Consider the following 26655-nt stretch of genomic DNA (forward strand, 5'->3'; position numbering starts at 1 on the left):
CTACATTTTCAAGAGAGCTTGGTCTATTGAAAAACAACACACATACGGGCTGGGTCACTAGGTGAAAAAGCAAAGAAAGCCCAATAAAGGAAAAAAATGCAACCACCACATCCATCACATATTGGTAAGCTGCAATATAATAAATTATTGCTTTTGAGTTTAATACCGCTTTAAGGCTTGGCATGTTGAGTATCTATTTACTCAGCACAAGCTCATCTATGAAAGTTTACCCAAAAAGTGAGTAACAATGCATTTGATTGCCCTAAAATTAAGTTTAATGTATTTTTTTTCCTCAAATGTTGTGCTCGATAAACCGTTGTGTAAATAAAATATCATGTCACATAAACAAATTGTAATACTACTATTATAGAATGTTTGCTTTCAGAAAATATATAATTTTTTTGGGGGGGCGGGGTGTGTAATCTTCAGGCCTTAAATGTTTTTTTAAATGTGTGTGCAAAATATATATATATTCTATGTTTAAACATTGTTAAAAGACACCTAAACACAATGATAATCTGGTCTTCATAAGGCAATGGCTTCCAATGTCCTAACATACAGTACACTCCTACATGCTACCCTTTTCAAAATATGAACAATATTACAAGAAATGACAGCTGCATACCTGCTGGAATATAGCCAACTATAATCTATTGACTCTTTAGAGATATATACCATGAAGCCCACCATTCTTACAGCGGTTTCACATGCTACTTATTTTCTGCATTCACATAGTGCTGATATATTACACAATCCATTTGACATCGCTCAGATCTATTCACATTCCTGTTACATCATGCATGCTTTTTCATATAAATTCAGCCTGTGGAAATGCAGAAACATAATTTCTTTGATATGCACAAACTTCATCACAATTCAGCCCCTTGCACACGGCCATCATAATTTACTTATGTTTACTCAAACTCGTGACGCCCATGTGCAAAGGGCCAAAAACTGTATGTAAAGACCTAAGTAATGTTGAGTATATATGAGTAAAGGGATGCAAGCCTATAGACGTGTATAGAAGAGTACATTTCCTCTTCATTCCCAGTACTGTAATATACTCGCCAATCCTCGTGTAAACACGCGAGTAAATTACGGCACTCAAATGTAACATTTTCTATTTTTGTTTTACTGCTCTGTACTCAATTCTGTATTACTGATCTTTACTCAAGCTGTGTGCAATGGTGTCGAGTGGACCCCCAAAAAGCCCCGGGTCTCAGGCGTTCACAAATCTATTATAAGCCTGAGCGGGGACCGATTTGACTCGGAGCGCGGCTGAGTGACATAGCAGATCCCGACTTCTGGAGCCTGCAGCGCCCATGATAGACGTCGCACTGCCTTCTGGAGCCTGCAGCGCCTATGATGGACGTCCCACTGGTCCAATGCCGGGACCGCGGGACGTGTGATGTCCATCATAGGCGCTGCAGGCTCCATAAGGCAGGAATTACAATTTGGCTGCCCCGAGCACTATGAGATCACCGTTCGGGCGGGCGGCTCTTCTCTCCTCTCTCTGCCTGCTGTCTACTGGGATGGGCATGCCACACACTACGGCTGAGCTGCAGGAGAAGGTCACCTGAAGTCTAACGTGTAATGGTCAGTGTAATGGTCAGTGTGCGTCAGGTAGGTCAGTGCAATGGTCAGTGTGCGTCAGGCAGGTCAGTGCAATGGTCAGTGTGCGTCAGGCAGGTCAGTGCAATGGTCAGTGTGCGTCAGGCAGGTCAGTGCAATGGTCAGTGTGCGTCAGGCAGGTCAGTGCAATGGTCAGTGTGCGTCAGGCAGGTCAGTGCAATGGTCAGTGTGCGTCAGGCAGGTCAGTGCAATGGTCAGTGTGCGTCAGGCAGGTCAGTGCAATGGTCAGTGTGCGTCAGGCAGGTCAGTGCAATGGTCAGTGTGCGTCAGGCGGGTCAGTGCAATGGTCAGTGTGCGTCAGGCAGGTCAGTGCAATGGTCAGTGTGCGTCAGGCAGGTCAGTGCAATGGTCAGTGTGCGTCAGGCAGGTCAGTGCAATGGTCAGTGTGCGTCAGGCAGGTCAGTGCAATGGTCAGTGTGCGTCAGGCAGGTCAGTGCAATGGTCAGTGTGCGTCAGGCAGGTCAGTGCAATGGTCAGTGTGCGTCAGGCAGGTCAGTGCAATGGTCAGTGTGCGTCAGGCAGGTCAGTGCAATGGTCAGTGTGCGTCAGGCAGGTCAGTGCAATGGTCAGTGTGCGTCAGGCAGGTCAGTGCAATGGTCAGTGTGCGTCAGGCAGGTCAGTGCAATGGTCAGTGTGCGTCAGGCAGGTCAGTGCAATGGTCAGTGTGCGTCAGGCAGGTCAGTGCAATGGTCAGTGTGCGTCAGGCAGGTCAGTGCAATGGTCAGTGTGCGTCAGGCAGGTCAGTGCAATGGTCAGTGTGCGTCAGGCAGGTCAGTGCAATGGTCAGTGTGCGTCAGGCAGGTCAGTGCAATGGTCAGTGTGCGTCAGGCAGGTCAGTGCAATGGTCAGTGTGCGTCAGGCAGGTCAGTGCAATGGTCAGTGTGCGTCAGGCAGGTCAGTGCAATGGTCAGTGTGCGTCAGGCAGGTCAGTGCAATGGTCAGTGTGCGTCAGGCAGGTCAGTGCAATGGTCAGTGTGCGTCAGGCAGGTCAGTGCAATGGTCAGTGTGCGTCAGGCAGGTCAGTGCAATGGTCAGTGTGCGTCAGGCAGGTCAGTGCAATGGTCAGTGTGCGTCAGGCAGGTCAGTGCAATGGTCAGTGTGCGTCAGGCAGGTCAGTGCAATGGTCAGTGTGCGTCAGGCAGGTCAGTGCAATGGTCAGTGTGCGTCAGGCAGGTCAGTGCAATGGTCAGTGTGCGTCAGGCGGGTCAGTGCAATGGTCAGTGTGCGTCGTGTGGGTCAGTGCAATGGTCAGTGCGGGTCAGTGCAATGGTCAGTGCGGGTCAGTGCAATGGTCAGTGCGGGTCAGTGCAATGGTCAGTGTGGGTCAGTGCAATGGTCAGTGTGGGTCAGTGCAATGGTCAGTGTGGGTCAGGTAGGTCAGTTTAATGGTCAGTGTGCGTGTCAGGTAGGTCAGTTTTTAGTGGTCAGCATGGGCACTGGTAAGCCAGGCACCAAACAGCAAGTGAGGTTTTTCCCACCTAGCACTGTCCCTGGCTATGTGCAATGTCCCATAGACAACAAAGCATCTCACTTCAGATCGGTAAAAAAACTCAACATTCTTTACTGCCATGTGCAACAGGCCTAAATGATCTCAACAACATGAGAGGAATATGGTGTGCAACAAGTTGAAGTGGCAGGACTCCTCTGATAGCTTCTAACGAACCTCCATGTAAAATGCCAATGACTGCAGTAATCATATACCTTTAAAAGAAAACCATCACAAAAGAAATATGGGGAATGTCTCTGCTGACCTCCTGCTAAAAATGCTAAATGTTTAAAGGAAGTAACGTAAATGTAGCAAATAAAAAAAAAAAAAAAAAAATTGTAGACCAGCCCAGAAAAACCCTCCTACTACCAGCATTTCTCAGTTTTGTGCTGGTGTCCTAGGACAGGGGTCTCCAAACATTCTAAACAAAGGGTCAGTTTAATGTCCTTTAGATTTAGGGGAGCCAGACTGTGTGGATTACAGTGCCTTGAAAAATTATTCATACCCCTTGAAATTTTCCACATTTTGTCATGTTACAACCAAAAACAAATGTATTTTATTGGGATTTTACGTGATAGATCAACACAAAGGGGCACATAATTGTGAAGTGAAAGAAAATTGATAAATGATTTTCAATTTTTTTTTTTACAAATAAATATCTGAAAAGTGTGGCGTGCATTTGTATTCAGCCCCTCTGAGTCAATACTTTGTAGAACCACCTTTTTCTGCAATTACAGCTGCAAGTCTATTTGGGTATGTATCTACCAGCTTTGCACATCTAGAGAGTGACATTTTTGCCCATTCTTCTTTGCCAGATTCGATGGAGAGTGTCTGTGAAAAACAGTTTTCAGGTCTTGCTACAGATTCTCAATTGGATTTAGGTATGGCCTTTGACTGGGCCATTTTAACACATGAATATGCTTTGATCTAAACCATTCCATTGTAGCTCTGGCTGTATGTTTAGGGTCCCACTGAAAGGTGAACCTCAGTCACAGTCTCAAGTCTTTTGCAGACTAATAGGTTTTCTTGTAAGCTTGCCCTGTATTTGGCTTCATCAACTCTGACGAGCTTCCCTGCCTCCGCTGAAGAAAAGCATCCCCACAACATGATGCTGCCACCACCATGTTTCACGGGGGGATGGTGGGTTCAGGGTGATGTGCAGTGTTAGTTTTCTGCCACACATAGCGTTTTGCCTTTAGGCCAAAAAGTTCCACTTTGGTCTTATCTGACCTGAGCACTTTCTTTCACATGTTTGCTGTGTCGTCCAAATGGCTTCTCGCAAACTGCAAACAGGACTTTCTTTCTACAATGGTTTTCTTCTTGCCACTCTTCCATAAAGGCCATATTTGTGGAGTGCACGACTGATAGTTGTCCTGTAGACAGATTGTGGATCTTTGCAGCTCCTTCAGAGTTACCATGGGCCTCTTGGCTGCTTCTCAGATTAATGCTCTCCTTGCCCGGCCTGTCAGTTTAAGTGGACGGCCATGTTTTGGTAGGTTTGCAGTTGTACATATTCTTTCCATTTTCGGAAGATGGATTGAACAGTGCTCTGTGAGAGGTTTAAAGCTTAGGATATTTTTTGTTATAACACAAGCCCGCTTTAAACTTCTCCACAACTCAAGGCACTGTAGGAATACAAATTGTCTTGGCAGCTGTGGGAGTATACAATGCATCTTTTGTGTCAGTGGGAGGAACAGTGACCCATCAATGGTGTCAGTGAGAGGAACAGTGACCCATCAATGGTGTCAGTGAGAGGAACAGTGACCCATCAATGGTGTCAGTGAGAGGAACAGTGACCCATCAATGGTGTCAGTGAGAGGAACAGTGACCCATCAATGGTGTCAGTGAGAGGAACAGTGACCCATCAATGGTGTCAGTGAGAGGAACAGTGACCCATCAATGGTGTCAGTGAGAGGAACAGTGACCCATCAATGGTGTCAGCGAGCAAAATAGTGACCCATCATTGGCATCAGTGGGAGAAATAGTATCCTATCATTGGTATCAATTGGAAGCATAGTGTCCCATTACTTGTGTCAGTGGGAGGAACAGTGCCCCATCGTTGGTATCAATGTGAGAAATAGTGCCCCGTTGTTGATGTCAGTAGCAGGAACTATGCCCCATCGTCGCGGTCAGTGGAAGGAAAAGTGCCCCAAGGGCCAGATAAAGGCAAGCAAAGGGCCGCAGTTTGGAGACCACTGTAATGCTCTGTATGGACAAATCTTGCCATTGTTTTGGCTGGCACATTTTTTTCCATTCAAGATTTTTTTAACATCACTGTTCGATCTGGTCTCCACATTAGCAGCTACCCTTCACCCTAGCGTTTGAATGTTTATCTCAGACTCTGCTGGACTGGATATTGTGGGGATAGCCTGAAAGTGACCATCAGGCACTGGGTTCTACATTTGGTGCATTTCAGACCCCATTCTGGTAACAATTTAGCCCAGGGCTCATTCCTGGTCCAGGTCCAGACCCATTGGCATGTGCTTGCCTCGTCTTTGAAGAATAAGCTGAACACAAGAAGCAACCTCAATGTTGCCCCATTGAATGCCCTTCCTGCTCCCAAGTTTCACCTCAGAAGAGGTTAACTTTGAGGGACTGTCACATGTGTGCCTTACAGGTGTTCAGAGTCGAAGAAGCATCTTCTTGCTGCTGCTGAAAAGAGCCACTCCATTCCTGCTCCCTGCCTGCAATGACTGTCACCTCTGGCCATCTGACCCTACTCCCCTACTCCCCGCTACCAGTGGTTGGGTCCTGTGAGTATTTGAATTCTTGCCTCAAACCTTGGGCTGTGTTTTGCTGTCTCATGGTTGCAACATGCATGATTCTAGACACAGGAAGAAAGCCATACATTCTTAACACACAGAAATGTGTGAGCATGTACTTTACCCCCAACAAAGGGTGAGCAAGGTATAGAGAGACTGAGGTAAAAAAATGAATGTCTCTAACCTTGGTGAACTGTACCTGAGTTTATTTGGTCATTGAAAAGACTAACAAATGGTTCACACATCCCTGAGCGTTTGTTTCAGGTATCAATACAAAGTTAACTACAACCCAAAAAGGATCGCAAACGCAGTGCAGTTTGCCTGCACCAATCGCTCGGTACATAACGACCATGCAATGCGGTTCCGGTGCCTGCACTATTTTGGTGTGATGCAGTACGATTTGAGCCCATTAAAAAAGAATGGGCTCAAATCGCACCACACTGAAGCGCATGTGAAGTGCACAGGAATGCGGTGTGGTTCCTGTGCAACTCACATGCGAATTATAGTGTAAAAAGAGGCTAAGAAACAGGAGAAAAAAAACACTAGAAAAAAAAGAGAACAAAGATGGGAGGGGGTAATGTGCAAGGGAAGATAGGGGCAAGGAGAAGAGGTATTCAGAATCTGCTCGGGGCAACCAAAGATCGTAGAAAAACTCTAACACTTTATATTTGTAGGAAACTTGTCAAAAGTGGGTGGGAGGAAATGTTCAAAGGAGTCCAGATCTTGTCAAAGGTGGCCATTCTACCTATCCGTTTTCATAAATTTTTTTTTTTTCATAAATCATAGCCTATGTAATCCTATTATTCACTTCACTGAAAGTTAGGGCCAGAAGTCTCGATGTCTTGTCCTGTTTAGTGCTTGTGAAGATAAATTAAATTAAACTGATGTTTGACGGAATTGGACACCCCTGCTCTAAATGTCTTCAAGTTCAGAAGTGTCTGTCATCACCTCCCTGCATCAGGGAGATTTTCTGGTGTTTGTGGATATCAAGGATGAACACCTACATGTCTCCATCTTTCAAGCACATCAGCAATACATACACACTGCTCCAACAAGCTGCCACAGGAAACCAGTTAGGGAGTCAGGGAAAGTACTTCCTTCCCCTCTTTTCCAAGATTTTTTACAATAGATGCTAACCTGTTGGGCTGCAAAGGCGTACAGGGCACCCTGTCAGTGCAGGGGAGTTGGACATTCAGCCTTAACCACCATTTACATACCAAACATTGACAGATGGCAGGCAGTCTTTATTTAGAAGACAGGTAATGACTTGTCCTCAATGCACGAGGAAAGAAAATAGGATTTTTCTACTCATTGTAAAAGCTATTTAGGGACACATTCCAACCCTCTGTGTTTATGACCAGTCTCTTGGTACTGCTTGGCTGCAAAACAGGGGCATGCTGGTAGTAGGAGGGATTACATTTTTTTATTTTTATTTTTTATTTGCCAGTGTTCAATTCTCTTGTAGGCGGCAGTAAAACTTGACGACATGTAATAACTTCTTGTGATTCTAAATGGACTCCAAGAAAAGGATTTTATGATGAGGACAAAATCGTGCTTTTCTTTGTTTTACTGGAAAGGGAAGTATCGGTCATTGGTCAGCAAGAAATTTCTCAACATCCCTTGGAGGTGTTACTTTTTACAACTCCACCATGTGGAGAAACTATGTTTGAAATGGTCATATTCCTTGCCTTCATAGGCACTCTTTTACAAAAGAGCAGTACATATTGAAGCCTCAAGGCAGAGCTAAAAACTGCACAGTTTATGGTTGAGGACTTTTTTTCTTTAAAAGCCTAAAAAAAAATTGGTTACATCCTACAAATCTGGGCCCAATAACGTTTCTTACTTTATAGACTTAAATAATTATTACAGCATTTCAATGCAGGCAGTGTAATAGTAAATATATTCTTTAGTGCTCCGATATCTTTTCTTTACAGATGTAAAAATATTTGGGAGTGATTTGTACTTTTGAAAGGTGCTTTCAAAGTCTTCATCCAAAGTCATTTCTTTTTGCAATTATATTTCTTTTAACTATTGTATTATTCATTTTACAGCTTAAGTATCAGACCGAGGTGAAAGCTTTTCAGATTTCCATTTTCACATTCTTTTTTTCTCAGTCGCTGGCAGAACAAAGCGTAATAAAAGCTTCGTGGATAAAGCAGGAAAATCCACCAGGCCTTTCAAAGTGCGGCTCAGCGCCGCATGTGCTTTTGTTAAGCCTCAGTTTGCCATCAGAAGATGTAGCAGCAGTCAGCATTGAACAGGTTAATGTGACATTATACAATATTATGACTTTGTTTGGAAGGACAATGTGTCACACTCAGTTACTTTTATATGTCTGATAAGAAACACCTCATTGCAGGGCATCACTTCACGATTTTTTCTTAAGAGGGAATTTATAATGCTGTTCCTATGATTTAGGCTGATTACAAACTGATATTTTGTCTTTTTTTTTTTTTTTTTTTTTATAACCTGTTACAGTGAGCATCTATGATACTCTTTCCTCCATGGTTTTTGGCAAATTGAGATGACTTCAATGGAAATGCACCAAAACGTATGTACAGGCATCTTTGGTGAGGGTCTGTGGCGAGGCGCTTATCAGAATCTGGAAACCCTATTTAACCACTTCACGTTAAATCACGAACCTGTACGTCATTTGGTTGAAGTGGTTATACCGGGGTGATGCCTACAGCTGCAGGCATCACCCTGGTAACCGTTTTTTTATAGCTAGCAGTCGGCTCTTTCATGATAACAACTGATGCGGCTAATGAGCACATCTGCCAGCTGTGTGGAGAACGAATGAAGCAGGAAACGGCATAGATCGGGTCTCCAATGTAAAAACCCGGAAGCGACAACACTTCTGGTTTACTTGGCTGCCAATGGCACAGATTTTTAAAAAATGCTCATTTTGGCGTTTTGAATACTTTTGAAGCGTAAACGAGGGATTGGGGTCTTTTAAACCCCAATCCCTCCATAAAGAGTTGAAAAGGAGGACTTGGATATACAAACATACCATGTTTACATTCCTTGTGACAGCAATAAAAAAGTGATCAGATTTTTTTGATTTTTTTTTTAAAGGGACAGTGTTAAATAAAAAAAAAAAATAAGAAAATAAATAAGAAAAACAAATTTAAAATTTTTTTATAAAGCGCCCCCATCCCCACGCACCAAAGAAACCGCATGTGCAAGTCACGCTCGTAAATGTAAACAGTGTTCAAATCAAACATGTGAGGTATCGCCAAGATCATTAGAGCAAGAGCAATAATTCTAGAAAAGGACCTCCTCTAACTCTAAACAGGTAACCGTCAAAAAAATGTAAACATCGCTTATGGAGATTTTTAAGTACCCTAGTCTGTTGCCCTTCCACGAGTGCGTGCAATTTTAAAGCGTAACATGTTAGGGATCTATTTACTCGGCGTAACATCTTCCACAATATGCAAAAAAACTGGGCTAACTTCATGTTTTTCTTATTTTTAAATTTTAAAAAAGTGTATTTTTTTCCCCTAAAAATTGCGTTTGAAAGAGACCGCTGCGCAAATACTGTGTGACATAAAATATTGCAACAACCACCATGTTATTCTCTAGGGTCTTTGATTATATATATATATATATATATATATATATATATATATATATATATATATATATATATATATATATATATATATATATATATATATATATATATATATATATATAAAAAATGTTTGGGGGTGCCAAGTAATTTTCTAGCAAAAAATACTGGTTTTAAATTGTAAGCAACAAGTCAGAAATAAGCTTGGTCCAGAAGTGGTTATCATTATGGGGGTCCGAATTTTTTTTTTTTACTTGACATATTTTTTCTGTGAATGAGTAGGGGTTACTCATTCACATGTGGGGGGGGAGGGTGGGTTGAAAGCCGGTATCTGGGGGCCCCCTTATTGGTAAAGTGGCAAAGTGCCCTCCCCCAATGTTGAGAGCATGTGTCCTGGTATGATTCAGGAGAGGTGAGGGACTGGGAATCCACGGCTGACAACTGAATGAGCAGGGCAGGGATGAGTCATTGGTTGTTAGGATGCCAGCTCCTTGACAACCAGCACATCTGTTGAAACAGTAAAGTTAGCAGTGGTAGGAATACCACTACTAAGTGAATTGAGCAGTCTCTTTCCCATACAAAAAATAAAATAAAGTGCAGCAGTATGAAAAACGTGTCAAAGTCGCACTGAAATTTGGATCAAGTCACAGCTGCACTATTGTGAACCAGGCCTTACTGTTGCAGTCTGACAACACCAAGACAGTCCAATGGCAAACTATTTGCTTAGTTTTTTTGCTGCTAGAGCGGTCTTTGCCATTTTGCACATGTGAAAAATAATTTGAAGCCTGAAGATTACTGAAAATTCCAAAACATTATATGTTTTCTGAAAGAAGAGAGCCTGGGGAATAAAATGGTAGTATTCCTATTTTTTTATGTCGCACAACGTTAACGCGTGGTTTACCAAGCAGAAAATTTCAGTTAAAAAAATACACTAAAGCCAATTTTAGCGCACACAAATGCAATACATTATACAATTTTTTGGTAAAATATGAAAGATGAGGTTGCCCTAAGTAAATAAATACCAAACATGTCAAGCTTTAAAATTGTGTGTGCCTGTGAATGGATGCCAAACTTTGGTCCCCTAAACTTTTCATAGAAAATGCTTTAAAAAGCCCCTACATGTCATAAGTTTAGAGTTAAAGTAGCTCTAAACTCAAAAGGTTTTTTTACCCCAATGCATTCTCTTCGTTAAAGTTATAATTCCTTACATATACCTACTGAAGTGACTAGCTTTAGATGATACACAGAGATGAAACACATCCTTCTGTGTAAGTTGTACCTGTTTATCTGCAGCATTCTACAACATACAGATCAAAAGATTTTTATCAGCAGCAGAGAGAAGGGGCCAGGGATCTGGCGTCACACACATTGCAAATTTACTGCAGACAAAATGAGTGTAATCTGAATCAATAGACACACAGAGAACAGCTTGCTATGGAGTGCCCTCATCAGAAGGGAGGAGCCAGGAGCGCCAGCGCGGGGCCCGGCAAGGGGAGGATCAGGGCTGCTCTGTGCACAGAGCAGGTAAATATAACATGTTTGTTATTAAAAATAAATTTGGTTTACAATAACTTTAATCTTTTAGAAGTGAGCCATGCAGATAGGAGAGATCAGAGAGGAACCAGACTCAGTACTTTGGATTCAGGTTAGTATACACTATAGAGGGATGCGCTTTGTTCATTTTTCATGTCTGAGATTTAAAACCACTTTATGGTAGAAAACCTTTTCAATACCTGTTCCCCACACCACACTTACTTACCACGAGACCTCTCTCCAACACTGTCCCAGCTGCAGCGCCCCTGCTTTCTCATCCTGTCCATGTCAGTCAAATCTTGTGAGAAAAGAATGGGGGTGTGGCCAAGGTGGGCTGTGTGGGTCTATGGATGCACACAGCCCAGCAGGAGAGAGCACCGGCCTGGGCGCCCCCTTATCACAAGGCTTGCTGTGGGGGGGGGGGGGGGGGGGGAAGACTCATAAGAGAGAGGAGCAAACAGCCCCAGCGAGGGACTCCAGTAGAGAGGTAAGGGACCGCTCTGTGTAATACTATAGCACAAAGCTGGTAAGTATAACATCTTTTTTATTTTATATAAAAAAAATATCCTTCACAATCACTTAAGTGAAAAAAAAAAAAAACGCCTAAAAATATTGCTTTCACTCTGGTGTGCCTGGCGATACACAACACGTTGGGGGGGGGGATGTGGAAGTGATCAACCAGCTGTGCAAGCATCCGATCACTTACATCTGACAGCCAATATTCGGCTTGTCAGATTTACACACATTCCTGGCTGCTGTAGCGTAGCCCCAACAAATCAATGTGAACAAGCTCTAAAGGATTAGGTTAGGCAACACAAAATTTTTTTTTTTTTTATGGATTAACATTCAGACCCTTGATCAAATGTTCAATTTAATTCCAATTTCTTAACCTTAAAGTCACTTATCCTATTACCCCTGACATCATCATTGATACACTTTGATCTTAATGTTTGTTGACCTGAGCTGCATCCTTTGAAAAGCAGAACATCCTAACAAAGCTAGATGGGATGATGCCATCTTAGGGAGCTTTTTGGTCAGGCTTCAAGAAGTATGTAAATGGCCTACATCTATATCAATAGCAAAATCCAAGTTTAGTCAAAGCTGCATAGTTTGTTTTAATCTACAGGTACCCCTTATCTGTATATGCAGTTATTTTTGACTAGGTCTTAGAAGAAAAGACACTTGGCCAATTTAATTTACATAGAACAGCTTTGTTGTGTTTAAAAGTGTTGTTTTCATTCCAGGTCTCCATGATGTCACTGGCTTGGAAAAAATACCTTTTTTTTTTTTGTTTTTTTATAGCAACTTACCTTTTCAGAAAGTTGTGCAAGTTCAGCTTCGAGCTTTTGCTTTTCAGTGAGGACTTCTTGTTTTTCAGAATCTATGGCTTGCTTCTCCCCCTGAAGTTCTGTTAATTTTTGTTCATATTCACTTTCCTTTGCTCTCATTTCTACTTGGAGTTCATGTCTTGAAGTAAGCTCTAAATCCAGCTAAAGAAAAAAAAAGTCAACCATAGATAATAAAGGGACAAAAAATATACTTTGGGAATTATAAAATGCCAGAATCTGACTGCAAGTGTTGGGGGGCTTAACTCAACACATTAGAGAATTAACAGCTTATGCAAGTGTTTTGTTAATGCAGAAAAATTCTAAATACCTCTGGGTATGGGGATCACGTGACTCACTTCTAACAGCACTGACGCTTGGCAATTGGGACAGCACAGTCATATTGGCTGGTATAAGCTCTAGCAGGGATTGACTGAGAGCTTACACAGAGCTTCTCCTCAATTTCAGCCATTGTACAGTGTGGCAGGGGAGTGAAGGAAATATATGTATAATAGGCTGTATGTGTATATTACTGCATGTCTATTTTGCAATAAGGACCTGTCTTCTCACAAAAAAAAAAAAAAAAAATCACACTGTCTATGGCCGGCTTATGTAAATTTTCTGCATATACAGAAAATACCTATTGACCTTGCCAGAAATCTTGTGCCTCTGTAGCTTCCTGTCACTGAAATTAAATATCAAACAATCTTATTAGCCTTATCAGCTATCTTTTGTAAAACAATTCTATGTAATGGAGATGAAAAGAAAGTTGGTGCATGCAGTCCAAAATAGGAGAGCAGCTTAGGGTGAGAACACTGCTCCTACAAAGATACAGTAGACTGAGTGTTGTCACCCTAGGACAAGAAGCGTGTTAATGGCAGAATCACCTAGTGGGAGTAAAGGGGAAAAAAAAGCCTGATAAAAAGAAGCAATGCAGCAACCACATCTAAGGACTAGATAGCTGTAATATATTTTTTGTTCTTGGGTTTGGATATATTTTAAGTTAGCTCACATTTTTTTATCTGCCAACATCAATTCATTTGCGTGCATTTTAACTGTTCTGAGGCCCCAAAGACAATGGAAAACCATTTGATAAGTTGGAGGTTGTGCTCTTTGGTCTTTGTACAACTCTGAAATGGAAACAGTTATAACCATATAACTGTAGTGAACAGAAATTCAAAGCCATCAACTTTTGCAAAAAATAAAACATTGTAAATGCAGTTACATTAATCTCATAATTACTGTGCATTTACTACTTTTTGCAATGGAGTATGCAGATGTGAGCAGGGCACCCCGGGTGTAAAGTGCAGGCCCTTGTAAACTGTCACCCCACCCTCAGGTCTGTACAGATCAAAGACAAAAATCCTGTTAGATTTATAGGACTAGACCACTACTTGCTTGCTATAAAGTTAAGTGAATAACAAAGATTAAAGTTTATGTGACAATTTCCAGTACTGAACGGCAGACATAAGAAATTGGGGGAGGGTTATAAAATTCTCAAACATCACATTTCTTGTTTTTAAGAAAGCCTTTCTAGAAAAAAAAAAATAAAATAAATGTAGCTAATCCTTGTTTATCTTCCTCTGGTCACATGTATGATGAAGTACAGGAAAGTCTGTCACGTCACAATCTGTGCACTCAAAGTCACTGTCTCATGTGACTCAAATAATAACTTTACTATGTAGTTTTCCAAACACTTTAATGCAGGGATGCACATTGGTGAAAAAGCAATTTACAGCATACACTAAGCTGTTTGCAAAGAGAAAGAAATAATTTGTCCTGAAGTCGCAGGACACGAGAAACACCCAAGAGCTTTTCTGACATACAGCTGGCTCCTCTAATTACATCCCAGTCACAACTTCAATTATCCCCTATCAGCCTGGGGCCTGGAGGTCAGTCTATCAGCCACATCATGCTTGGGAATGAAATTTCCAGGGTGAGGCCACCCGACAGCTCGGCCAGAGCACTATCTCTTCTCACGCTGACAGCTAAATTATTTTTTTAAATTGAAAAAGTAAACATGTGGGCTCCATTCGGCTGATAAGGGTCAAAAATGCTGAGCTGCCAGACTAATAAACACCAGGCGCTTGTGATCCTCGCCAAGTGTACTGAGCAAAAATAAATAAATAATGGTATTTCTGGAAAAATGTAATAAATAAAACAGAGGTGGCAAGTTGAAGTGTCCTATGAGGAACTAGGCAAGCTCTGCCAAATAGGGGATGCCAAGCAAAATACGCACTCTACAGACTGTTCTTCTAGAGCGGAGTCCCCGTTATCAACATGTATGGCAACTGTACCGTAAAACGCATGATTAAATGTGCATTGCCACAAGGCATGGCAATGCACCTGCTCTATTTATGGTGCAATGCAGTGCAAATAACCCGGCATTATACAATAAAGCCCAATGCACAACTCCTCAAGGCCATTGTAAAAAAAAAAAAAAGCACTTTTTTCCCCTCTTGTGGTGCATTGGTAGCTCTTTGCTAAAGGGAATCTGAAGTAAGAGGGGCTCTGATAGGGATCCTGATTCGGAATGGCTCTGGTGGGGACCCTGATGTAAGTGGAGGCTATAATGGGAACGCTGATGTAAATGAGGGGGTTCTCATGTAAGGGGGGGACTTTGCATTGTTTTACACATGTTCTTTCTCTTTTCTTAATCATATCACATCATTGACAAAAAAGATCCATGTAAAAAATGTATTGAGTTATATTTTATTATCCATCAATTTAATAGAAGGTTTTTTTTGGCCCATATTTGTAAAATATATGCTGTGGCCCTAGTACTAAAAAATAGGATTTTTTTCGTCATACTTACCTGTAAAATCCTTTTCTTGGAGTACATCATGGGACATAGAGTTAGGCTAATATTCATTACCTACTGGGTTTTACGCCATCTCTAGGTGAATGGACACTGGTAGACAAAGTCTTAGACAGGAAGTGATTCCCTATATAACCCCTCCCATACAGGAAGTACATCAGTTTTGTAGCAAGCACCGAATCCTCAAAAGAAAGAGGGGGGGGAGGGATCTCTGTGTCCCGTGATGTACTCAAAGAAAAGGATTTTACAGGCAAGTATGCCGAAAAAATCCTATTTTCTTTTTAATACATCATGGGACACAGTTAGGTTAATATTACCTACTGGGACGTCAGAGCAATAGCCTTGAGGGGAGGGAGACACCCTGTCAAACAATAGCCATCAGACCTTATACGGCAGCTCGCAGTATACTGCGGCCGAAAGCCGAATCCTCTTCCTCTTATCATCTACTTGATAAAATTTTGTGAATGTATGCACTGAAGACCAGGTAGCAGCCTTACAAATCTGAGCCACAGATACCTGATGGTGAAAAGCCCAGGAGGCTCCTACACCCCTGGTAGAATGAGCTCTCACCCTAAAGGGAGGAGCTTTACGTTTCAGACCATAGGCCTGAATGACCAATTGACGGACCCAATTGGCAATGGAAGCCTTGGAAGCTGCCTGCCCCTTCTTGGGTCTTTTTGGAAAAAAAAAAAAAAAACGGAGTCTGATCCTTGGATCTACGCAGATCTAGACAAATAAACCTTGACTGCCCGGACAATGTGCAAAGAATGCAATCGTCTCTCTTCCGCCGAAAGGCTGAGAGAAAAAAAGAAGGCAAAATAATGTCCTTATTTAAATGAAAGGCTGACACCACTTTTTGGCAAAAAGGATGGAACAGGTAACACAACCCTGTTGTGGTGAAGGATCAAGTATGGTTCCCTGCACGAAAGGGTAGTCAACTCCTACACCCTTCCAGCCGAGGTTATGGCCATCAGGAAAGCTAGCTTGCATGACAGAAAGTCTAATGGAATTTCCTTGATAGGCTCAAACGGTTGTTTCTGTAACACAGACAGCACCAAGTTCAAGTCCCAAGGACACATGGGTGATTCAATGGGGGGGAAGCAAACGAGTTTCCCCCTGCATAAAGGTTTGGACCAGCGAATGGGAGGCCAAAGGCCTTTGGAAGAATACTAACAGGGCCGAAATCGGACCTCTGATTGTACTCAAAGCCAATCTGATTTGCACAGCTGACTGCAGAAAAGAGAATTCTCCCAATCATGTATTTGCGAGGATGCCATTTTCTGGCTTCACACCAAGCGTTATAAGTCTTCCAGACCTTATGATAGATCTTCCTAGTGACAGCTTTTCAAGCATTCACTAGGGTAGACACCACTGGTCCCAAAATGCCACGGTCCTTCAACACCCTGGCTTCAATAGCCATGCCGTCAAATTTAGAGACTGAAACAAGGGGTGGAATATAGGACCTTGAGACAGTAGATAGAGGCGACATGGAAGCGTCCATGGCCCGACTATTGTCAGTCTCACAATCTCTGGGAACCAGGGCCTTCTGGGCCAGGCTGGTGCCACCAGAATTACTGGAATGCCCTCTCTCTGAATCCTGCGCAACAAATGTGGAAGGAGAAGGTTCGGGGGGAAAGTATAAACTAGGAAGTACTGGCTCCATGGAACTACCAGAGCATCTGTTCTGATTGTCAGAGGATCCCTTGTTCAAAAACAAACTGCTGTAGCTTGTTGTTGAACCTGGATGGCAATAGGTCGACCTCTGGCCATCCCCAACACTGGCAAATTTCCTGGAACACCCCTGGGTGTAGGGACCATTACCCCAGGCAGATCTACTGGCGGCTGAGATAATCTGCCTTCCAGTTTTCTACTCCCGGGAGATGGACTGCCGATAGAATTGGCACATGTCCCTCTGCCCAGGCTAGTATGTGGTTCACCTCCTTCAGAGCTGAATGACTCCTGGCACCGCCTTGGAGGTTTATATAGGCCACTGCAGTGACTTTGTCGGACTGATCCACGATAGGGCACTCCTGAAGCTCCACCGTCCAGGACCGTAGTGCCAGATGTACTGCCCGTAACTGCAGGACATTGATGGGCAGGATCTGTTCTGTCCTTGACCATTTCCCCTGAGCTGTGAGCCCCTCTAGGGTCACTCCCCAGGCAGTGAGACTGGCATCTGTGGTCAATACTCTTTAAGTTACCGGGAGGAAGGATCTTCCCTTTCGCAGGTTCTGATCCTGCAACCAGTTTAGGGTTAAGCGTGTCCGAGGAGATAAAACCATTGGATAATCCAGGGCTTGTCCTCTTATGTTCCAAGCCAACAAGATGTCTTCTTGTATAGGTCTGGAATGGAACTGGGCATAGGGCACTGCCTCGAAGGAGGACACCATCCTTCCTAGAAGACTCATACAGAGCTGAATTGAGGGTTGTCTGGTGCCCCTTACCTGAGGCACCTGATCCTCCAGCGCACAGATTCTTACCGGTGGCAAAAATACCCTTGCTTGGACTGTATGTAGGATCAGACCTAAATACTTCAGACTTTTAGCTGGTCTCAAGGCTGACTTTTCGGTATTTATGACCCAGCCTAAGCTTTCCAAATACCACACTGTGCAGGTTATGCTCTGATCTAGAGCTTGTAGTGAGTAATCTCGGAGCAGGAGGTCGTCCAGATACCAGAGCTCCAAGATCCCTTGGGCCCTTAAGAGAAGGGTAGAGCCACAAACTGAAAATGACGTTCTTCTACTGCAAATCGCAGGAACCTCTGAAGAGGCTGAAAGATAGGTACGTGTGAACACGCGTCCTTTATATCGATGGAGGCTAGAAAGTCTCCCATCTGGAGTGAGGCTACTACTGAGCGGACAGACTCCATCCGAAAGGACTGGATTAGTAGATACTGGTTCAAGAAATGGGCCTTGTGTCCCCATAAACAGGTTCAAATAAAACCCCACACCCCTTTCGGATACAGGAACCTGTACAATCACTCCTTGATGCACTATATGATGTAGTGCCTGAAGCAATAAGTTTCTTTTTGGAGGATCCGAGGGAACACTGGATCTTAGAAACCGCTGAGGGGGAACCCCCTGTAACTCCAGTTTGTAACTGCGGGATATAGTCGAGGTGACCCACTTGTCCTGAATCACTGTTCTCCAAACGTCTGCAAAGTGCTGCAGCCTTCCCCCCACCCGATAGAGTGTGGGCATCCCCTCAAAAGGAAGGCTTAGTGCTGGGTTTAGAAGAGCTTTGGACCCAGGGCTTTTGCTGGCCCTGGCCTTGCGGCTTGCCCCTGGCTCTAGCGCCCTGTTGGTGGCAGACCTGCCTTGGCGCTGAGACACCTGAGGAGCAATCACTTCACAGGAAGTAGAGAACTCTTCCCTCCGGAACACTTTTGGATAGATTTTTCCAAATGATCAAATAAACGTTCCCCATGAAAGGGGAAACCTACTAATAACTTTTTACAAGGAAGCTCGGCTGACCAGTTCTTAAGCCACAAAAGTCTGGGCATATGTAGACATAAGAGCCAAAGAGAAACCTGCTGTATTGAATCCTTTAAGGCGTCAACAGCAAAACACAGCACTCAAGGAATATCTGTTTTATTTTCAGCCAGATCATCCTCGTGGTTAGGCCTGTCAGGCCGTCTGACCCGATTCTTTACGGACTGGCAGATGCCAATTGCTGCAACAGCTGGCTGAATAGCTGAACTGGCCAAAGAAAAGGAAGCCTTTAATAATGACTCCAATTTCTTGTCAACAGGGTCTTTCAAGTTCTGTGCGTTATCTACCGGACAAGTTAAGTTCTTGTTTAAGGAAGAGACTGCTGCATCTACGGCTGGCATGCTCCACTTCTTAAACTTTTCATCCATGGGATATAAAAGGTAAAACCTCTTAGGAGGAACAAAAATCCTGCCAGGATGTTCCCAATCAGCATACACCGCCTGTTCCAACAGAGGGTGTAAGGGGAAAGCCTGTGCACCCTGAAGAGGCCTCAGGGACCCCAAATAGGACCAGGGGGGCTCAGTAACCTCTGCAACTTAAAGGCAGAACGAACCATCTCGGTAAGAGTCTGGATCAAAAGCCTCTGCGACTGAGAGGCAGACATCAACTTGGACATCTTGTCCAGATTGCTCAGAAGCAGACTCATCCTCCAGGCCCTCCACAGAATCCTGAGCTTTTAGCTCTTCCCCATCCTCAACCAATTCCTGCTCCAAACTAGGAGGCTCTGGGGAGTGGGATCTGTCACGCTTCTTGCCACCCTGCGGGATGGAGGCAATCACCTACTTTATTAGCTTTTAGACGATCCCTGAAAACCCTTCTCTTCAGAGATGCCTACCCTACCCACACCTAACAACTGTATTTTCATTTTTTTCAATCAGCTCATCCCCCACAGTTATTACCTTTTGTTTCCACTTGACCCTCCCTACTAGATTGTAAGCTCTAACGAGCAGGGCCTTCTGATCCCTCCTGTGTTGATTTGTTTATCGTAAGTGTACTGTCTGCCCTCATGTTGTAAAGTGCTGCGCAAACTGTTGGCCCTATATAAATCCTGTATAATAATAATAATAATAATCATCATGTCAGCAATCGTGTGATTTAACCCGGCTAGGGCCAAGGACAGTTCATCCTTGGTGATAGGGTGAAGCGTCATTGTTGACTATAGGCACAATAACTGATCTTACAGGGGATACAACACCAGGGATAGGACTAGGTTTATCAGGAACTACTGACGACATAGGTGTGCCCTTCCCTGTAGTTTTAGTCCCGCCCCTCTTTTTTGAGGACATTTACAAGCCACAAAAAGAGTACCTGGGTGTAGTATTAATACACCTCAGAAGCGAGACCCTTTAATAGGGCTCACCAAGCCCCTATGCAACAACTCTGCTAAGCACCTTTAGCCCGACAAGCAACACCCGGTGACTCGCGTTACCCGGGTAAGAAGAAACAAACCGCCGCAAATGCCTGGTTCAGAGCCTGCTCTGTGTCCCACAACTGCCTTCTGGAAGCACCTCGTGCTCCACACCACATTAAATAAGCTGGCTGTGCGCCAGAACGTTCCGCGCACACGTGCACACTCCTGGCAAACGGGCGCAGCTGTATTCGGGTATGACGCAAATCTCTGCGCACCCAGAAAAAGGCTATGGCGCATGTGCGGCTCTGTCATGTGCACCATGGCCGCCAAACAAACTGCTGAGCACAACAGCGCTTGTGCGAATGCATGTGCACCATGGCGAACCAAGAGGCAAAATGGCACACACCGTGCTCCATCATACAAGTAAGACAGCCAGACACAAACAAGCAAAAAAAAGGTACACTTTTCAAATACCCACAGCTAGCCCAAAACTCCCCCATATGGTCACCGCACACAGGTGTCCAGCCTCTAGCTAGCTTGACTGATTGTTACAATCACTGGGACATCCCACATTAAGTAAATAAGGGGGTTTCACTTACCGTCCAGGTGCAGGGCAGCTTAGAAACGAAGAGCCCAATCTTCACCCATCACGGCGGGTTCCTGTCACTTGAGAACCTTCAAGGACTGGGTCCCCTTTTCATGTTTAGGGTCCACTCCCTTGGACCTGTAAAGCACCCTGCAGGAATGCCTTAGCGCTGTGGTGTCCAGGATTCCACTTCGGAGGGTCCAGCACCCGGAGGTTGCATTACAGCAAAACCTCGCAGGACCTTGTGTTTTCTTTGCGAGGCTCGGGTACCATTTATCTAAGCATACAGAGCCTGTGTCAAATGGATCTGATCGGTCAATCCCTTGATTAATTCCAGAACCGTTTGTGGGACTAGAGACCTGGAGCTCAGAGAGCTGATACAAACGTGCCCATCCACCATGCAGACAATGGTAAAAAACTGATGTACTTCCTGTATGGGAGGGGTTATATAAGGGATCACTTCCTGTCTAAGACTTTGTCTACCAGTGTCCATTCACCTAGAGATGGCGTATAACTCAGTTGGTAATGAATAATAGGCTATCTCTGTGTCCCATGATGTATGAAAAAGAAAGTTTTGCCACAAAGGGTAGCTTGTACTAAAGTTCAGTTCTTAAAACTGGATCTCTAGACAAAATGTATGTGATTTATTTCTTGGTAATATGGTGGGCCAGGGTTGGAATCTCTGAACTTTTACTGCTGTCTGTATCCCTAGGAAGATTCACTCTGTCTAGGTAACAAATAAAAAGAGAAATCCTGAATGTCTACGTTTGTCACAATAACAGGAGGTAATTAATTAATGGCCAGAGCTGTTGTAATGGCAACTGTTTAAGTGGGGGGGGGGGGGGGAGATAAAATCTGAATGATCTGAAGCATCTTGCAAGTCAGCTACTAGGTGCAAAAAAAGACAAAAAAAAAAAAACAAAAAAATTAATTGCCGCTTTGTGCAAATGCTCTTGTTTAGCAAATAGAGAGCATGCAAGGAAGACTGAAAAATAGGATTTTTATAAGAGCTTACCTGTAAAATCCTTTTCTTTGAAGTACATCACGGGACACAGAGCCATAGTAGTCACTATGTGGATTATAGGCCACCTTCAGGTGATGGACACTGGCACGCCCTAAGACAAAAAGTGCCCTCCCTATATAACCCCTCCCACTACTGGGAGTACCTCAGTTTTGTAGCCAAGCAATACACGTATATACCAAAGAAGGGAGGGACCTCTGTGTCCCGTGATGTACTTCAAAGAAAATGATTTTATAGGTAAGCTGTTAAAAAAATCTTATTTTCTTATCGTACATCACGGGACACAGAGCCATAGTAGTTACTATGTGGGATGTCCCATAGCAATGTTAACTGAAGGGAGGGAGACACAACAAAAAGTAGAGCATTAAGAGACTAGATGACTCATATTGCAGCCTGCAGCACACTGCGCCCAAAGGCGATATCCTCATGACCTTTTACATCGATTTGATAGAATCTGGTAAATGTATGGACTGCAGACCAAAATGCGGCCTTGCAGATCTGAGCTATGCAGGCCTGGTGATGCACCGCCCAAGAAGCACTAACAACCCTGGTGGAGTGCGCTTTAACATGAAAAGGAGGAATTTTTCTCTTTAGACCATAAGCTTGAACAATCACTTGACTAATCCATTTGGTAATAGTAGATTTTGATGCTGCCTGTCCTCTTTTAGGACCGTCTGGAAATACAAACAAAACATCTGTTTTGCGGATCTGAGCGGTCACCTTTAAATAGACTTTGACCGCTCTCACTACATCAAGAGAATGTTATGCCATCAAGGAAGGTAGGACAATATCCTGGTTTAAATGAAAACCTGTCACCACCTTTGGTAGGAATCTAGGATGAGGCCGTAATATCACCTTATCCTTATGAATAAACAAATATGGCTCTTTACAAGAAAGAGCCGCCAACTCTGAAACTCTTCTGGCCGAGGATATGGCAACCAAAAAGATTATTTTCCTCGTTAAGAGGACCGAGGGAATATCCCGTATGGGCTCAAAAGGCTGTTTTTGTAAAGCCGACAGGACTAAATTCAAATCCCAAGGGTTCAGGGGTGTGAACTAAGAGATTGGGCTCTTAGTTTCTGACTGGAGGATTAATTCACGTTACCCCCTGAAAAAAGTTACGAACCAGAGAGTGGGAAGCAAGAGGCCATTGAAAAAATACAGATAAGGCCGTCACCTGGTCCTTGATAGTACTTAAGGCCAGCTTCATTTCTAATCCCATCTGTAGGAATTCAAGGATCCTACCTACCTAATACATATTTTCTGGGGTACCAACCCCTGGATTCACACCAGGAGACATATGCCTTCCAGATTCTATAATATATGACTCTGGAGGCCGGCATCCTAGCATTAACCAAAGTAGAAACTACTGAAGGTGACAGCTCACAGTCCTTTAGAATGTGCGTCTCAATAGCCAAACCATTAAATTTAGCGTTTGTAAGGTAGGATGTAATACCGGACCTTGCTCGAGAAGGTCTGGCCACAGTGGCAGGGACCAAGTGTCCCCTACCGCCATTCACAGGCAAAACCTCGTTTCTTCAGATACGGGGACCATTCAATTTGGCCAGAAGAGACACTTTGAATGGATCCGGTCAGCATGGCTAGCCCCAGCAAGGATTGCTCCAGTGGAGCTCAGCACAGCACATCTTTACCCGTGACCAACACCTTAGACACTGGCGAAAAAACGGAGGCACTCCCAGTATTGGGAGGGTATATATATATAGGGAGGGCACATTTTGTCTTAGGGCGTGCCAGTGTCCATCACCTGTAGGTGGCCTATAACCCACATAGTAACTACTATGGCTCTGTGTCCCATGATGTACGATAAGAAACACCTTAAGTACCACCTTAAAAAAAATAAATCATACAAGGTGTTTAAAAGTATGACTGCTGCAGGGTTTGCTGGTGCCCCATAGACATCAGATCGTACAGTCATGTGGTAATTTAAGATCTAGGGGCAACTCCTTATAGCTGGCAGATACAAAGCAGATTTTTGATCACTATGGATTGTGGAGCATAGCTGTCTAAAACAGAATTTAAAATGACCTTTCATAATACCATGAAGCCTTCAATTTTGGCAACAAGCTGCTTTATTAATAGCTGATGTGATATTACTGTAAGCTTTTAACTGCAAGTAAACTGTAAACAGTGAGGTAGTCAAAAGTAGCTACCTTCTTTGACTAAAGCTGGAAAAAACAATATTGAAATTCAGGCAGTTCACCAGTAACTGGATGAATTTCAATTTGTGCATTTCAATTTGTGTGTTCAACAGAAGCCGATCGTTAAAAATACAGGGTCAAAGGAGTTGTAAAGGCAAAAGGATTTTTTACCTAATGCCTATGCATTAAAATAAAAAAAAACTTGTGTGTAGCAGGCCCCCCAGCACCCCAATACTTACCCTGAGCCCCTTCTCTATCCAGCGATGTCGACAATTCCCTCGGCCATCCGGGACTCTCCTCCTGATTGGCTGGGGCACAGCCGCAGCACCATTGGCTCCCGCGGCGCCATTGGCTCCCGCGGCGCCATTAGCTCCCACAGCTGTTAATGTTAGCTAGCTAAAACAGGGGAGACAGGGGGCAGGGCTCCATGTCTGAATGGATACACAGAGCTCTGACTCGGCTCGGGTGCCACCATAGAAAGCTGCTGGTCTATGGGGGCACTCGTCAGGAAGGAGGGGCCAGGAGCAGCAAAGAGCAGAAGAGGATGATCCGGGCTGCTCTGTGCAAAACCAACTGCACAGCGGAGGCAAGAATAACATGTTTGTTTTTTTTTATTTTTTAAAGCGAGACTTTACAATCACTTTAATGTCCCTGTATTGTGTACTGTACACGATACTCTACCCAAATATTGAAGCGTCAGGCAGAGCAGGGTATAAGGTAAGTTATAGAGCCTGCACTGGCAATCCCTAAACATAGCGAGCAATTTATCCTTGCTGTGCAGGGGGCCCTATTACAAAGGCGATTTTTTTATTTATTTTTTTTTCATTCCTGGAGGTTGGGATTTAAAAAAAAAAAAAAATTATCTTGTACGATTTACCTTTTTCATCAAATCTCGTGCTTTGGACTCGCTGATTTCAACCTTCTTCTTATCAATCAAATGATCTGAAATAAAACAAAACTACAATAAAGGGATATGCTGGACAAACATACTTGTGGTTCAAGCTTTACACTATTAGGAAATCCATCAGGCCAAGCTTCATTTTTGCAATTATAAGCTTACAGGAAAAAAATATATAAATAAAAAAATCACGTAATTGTTTAGTTTAAATATGCCAGCAAAAAAGGATTTTTTTTTTTTTTTAATTCTAAAAAAAAAAAAAATGTATTGGTGTCCATTTAAGGACACAGGAGGGGAGGAGGGGCACAGGAAGACAAAGTGGAAGGCAGATCAAAATCCAACCAAGCTTATGATCTACTTCTACCCCCATTCTAAGCCTACTCTATCTACCCTGTAAAAGAAAAGATGTCTACACCTACCTATTCTGAAGCTTCTCCGCTTCTGTGTAGAGGAGGGACAGCCAACAACGGATGCCCCATAGTAAGCCCATGGGTGATGTCAACGCCTAGGCTCTGCAGCAGATGTCAGCCATCTCTCCTCTACAGTGAAGCTAGCGCTGGAGAGATCGGGTGATTGGATTGGATCAACTTCAGAATAGGCAAGTACAGACATTTTTGCTTTTACAGGGCAGACAGAATATTCATAGAATATTCTTAGAATGGGGGTGGGAGAAAATGTAAGCCTAGTTAGGTTTCAACTTACCTTTCACTTTAAATGCCCACTCCAGGATAAAATCATCCTCCGTCCCACCCTGCAAGCTTTATAATCCCTACCCAAAACACTCCGCTCCTGCGTCTTCTCCTCTTGTTTGCTTCCTGCAAATGGCCTCCTTTGGGTGTCCAGGACACTGTTTCTGTGGTGTGGACAGTTTCTATTAGATGCACCACTGCAGAGTTCTTAGGATTGAGAGGAAGGCAGCAGTGGGGAGTAGAGGAGACCAGGGGTCTCAGATGGGCCATCACAGCGCTGGAAACATAGTTGGTATGGGATCTGCACAAGGGAAAGGGATGTGTATAGCTGGCTTCTTAAGGTAAGCAAAACACTAAAGTCTGGCAGGCTGGATTAGAGGACAGAGAGAGGGAGGGGTGATGAGAAGATCCATTTTGTCCGGAGTGAAGTTTTAAAGCTTCAGGTTATGCTTCTACCTACAAAAGGACTGGGCACTGGCGAAGAAAAAAAAAAAAAAAAAGTAGGACAGCGCAGGATATCCCCCTTTTACTACCTGCATGTCTCAGTTTTGAAGCAAGGAACTATCAAAATACGGGGGGGGGGGGGGGGGGGGGGGCTGTGATGCCCAATAAACTCAAAGAAATTTGTTTTAAATACAAAAATCCTATCTCATCTATTGAGGGATACTTAACATAACCTTTGGGATGTCCAACAGCAGTCCAATTGAGTGGTGGGCAAGACAACAAACATTTACTAACAAGTCAAATGTAAACAGGAACTGAGGACTGCTTGCATATCAAAGGACCTTAAGCCCGAAGCTGGCATAAGATGAGGCTGAAAGGTAGAGAACGTGTGAGCAGAAAACGTGCAAATCTGGAAACTGCTGGCTGATGTTGAAAAGCTCAAAAAGGTCTCTGAGGAGAAGACAGACTAAAAGCATTCCAAGAGTCCAACATGACATGTAACAACTGCACCAACAGTAAGCAAGCTGCAAGCAGCCCATGACCCACTGGTGAAAATTGAGCTGAAGGCATGCAGTACAGCGGTCCATGCATAAACCAGTGCCCAAAAGTCACTTCCACTCTAGCAGGGTCTGGATGCAGTATGGCCCAAAGGCCAGGCTGAGGAGGACCACACCAGGTAGCTGACGATCAGAAGGGATGCCTGCAGCAGTGGTTTACAGAAGAGTCTTGACTACAGAAAAAGCTAGCAATATACTGCAGTAGGCTAGAAATTACAACAGCAGAGATTAAGAAAATACTTCCATTCTCATAGGACACTAGCAAAAATAAAACTGGTAGAAAGAGGCGCTGGTTTACAGTTCTTTTTGTATGCCAGTGTCTAATTCTTCTG

At 43.6% G+C, this 26655-nt stretch overlaps 1 protein-coding gene across 2 annotated transcripts in view; it reads right to left on the minus strand.

Moving 5' to 3' along the window:
* LOC141132489 (protein diaphanous homolog 1-like) overlaps window positions 1-26655 on the minus strand; it is a 281186-nt gene that overhangs the window by 40750 nt on the left and 213781 nt on the right. For both annotated transcript variants that reach the window (XM_073620954.1, XM_073620953.1), the window contains 2 exons: window positions 24613-24677; window positions 12295-12474 (listed from right to left, as the gene is read on the minus strand). In XM_073620954.1, coding sequence (XP_073477055.1) covers window positions 12295-12474; window positions 24613-24677 — 245 coding nt within the window. The remainder of the gene's footprint in view (window positions 1-12294; window positions 12475-24612; window positions 24678-26655) is intronic.

The sequence above is a fragment of the Aquarana catesbeiana genome, linkage group LG03 (assembly GCF_042186555.1).
Source record: "Aquarana catesbeiana isolate 2022-GZ linkage group LG03, ASM4218655v1, whole genome shotgun sequence".
In the NCBI taxonomy this organism is placed as follows: domain Eukaryota; kingdom Metazoa; phylum Chordata; class Amphibia; order Anura; family Ranidae; genus Aquarana; species Aquarana catesbeiana.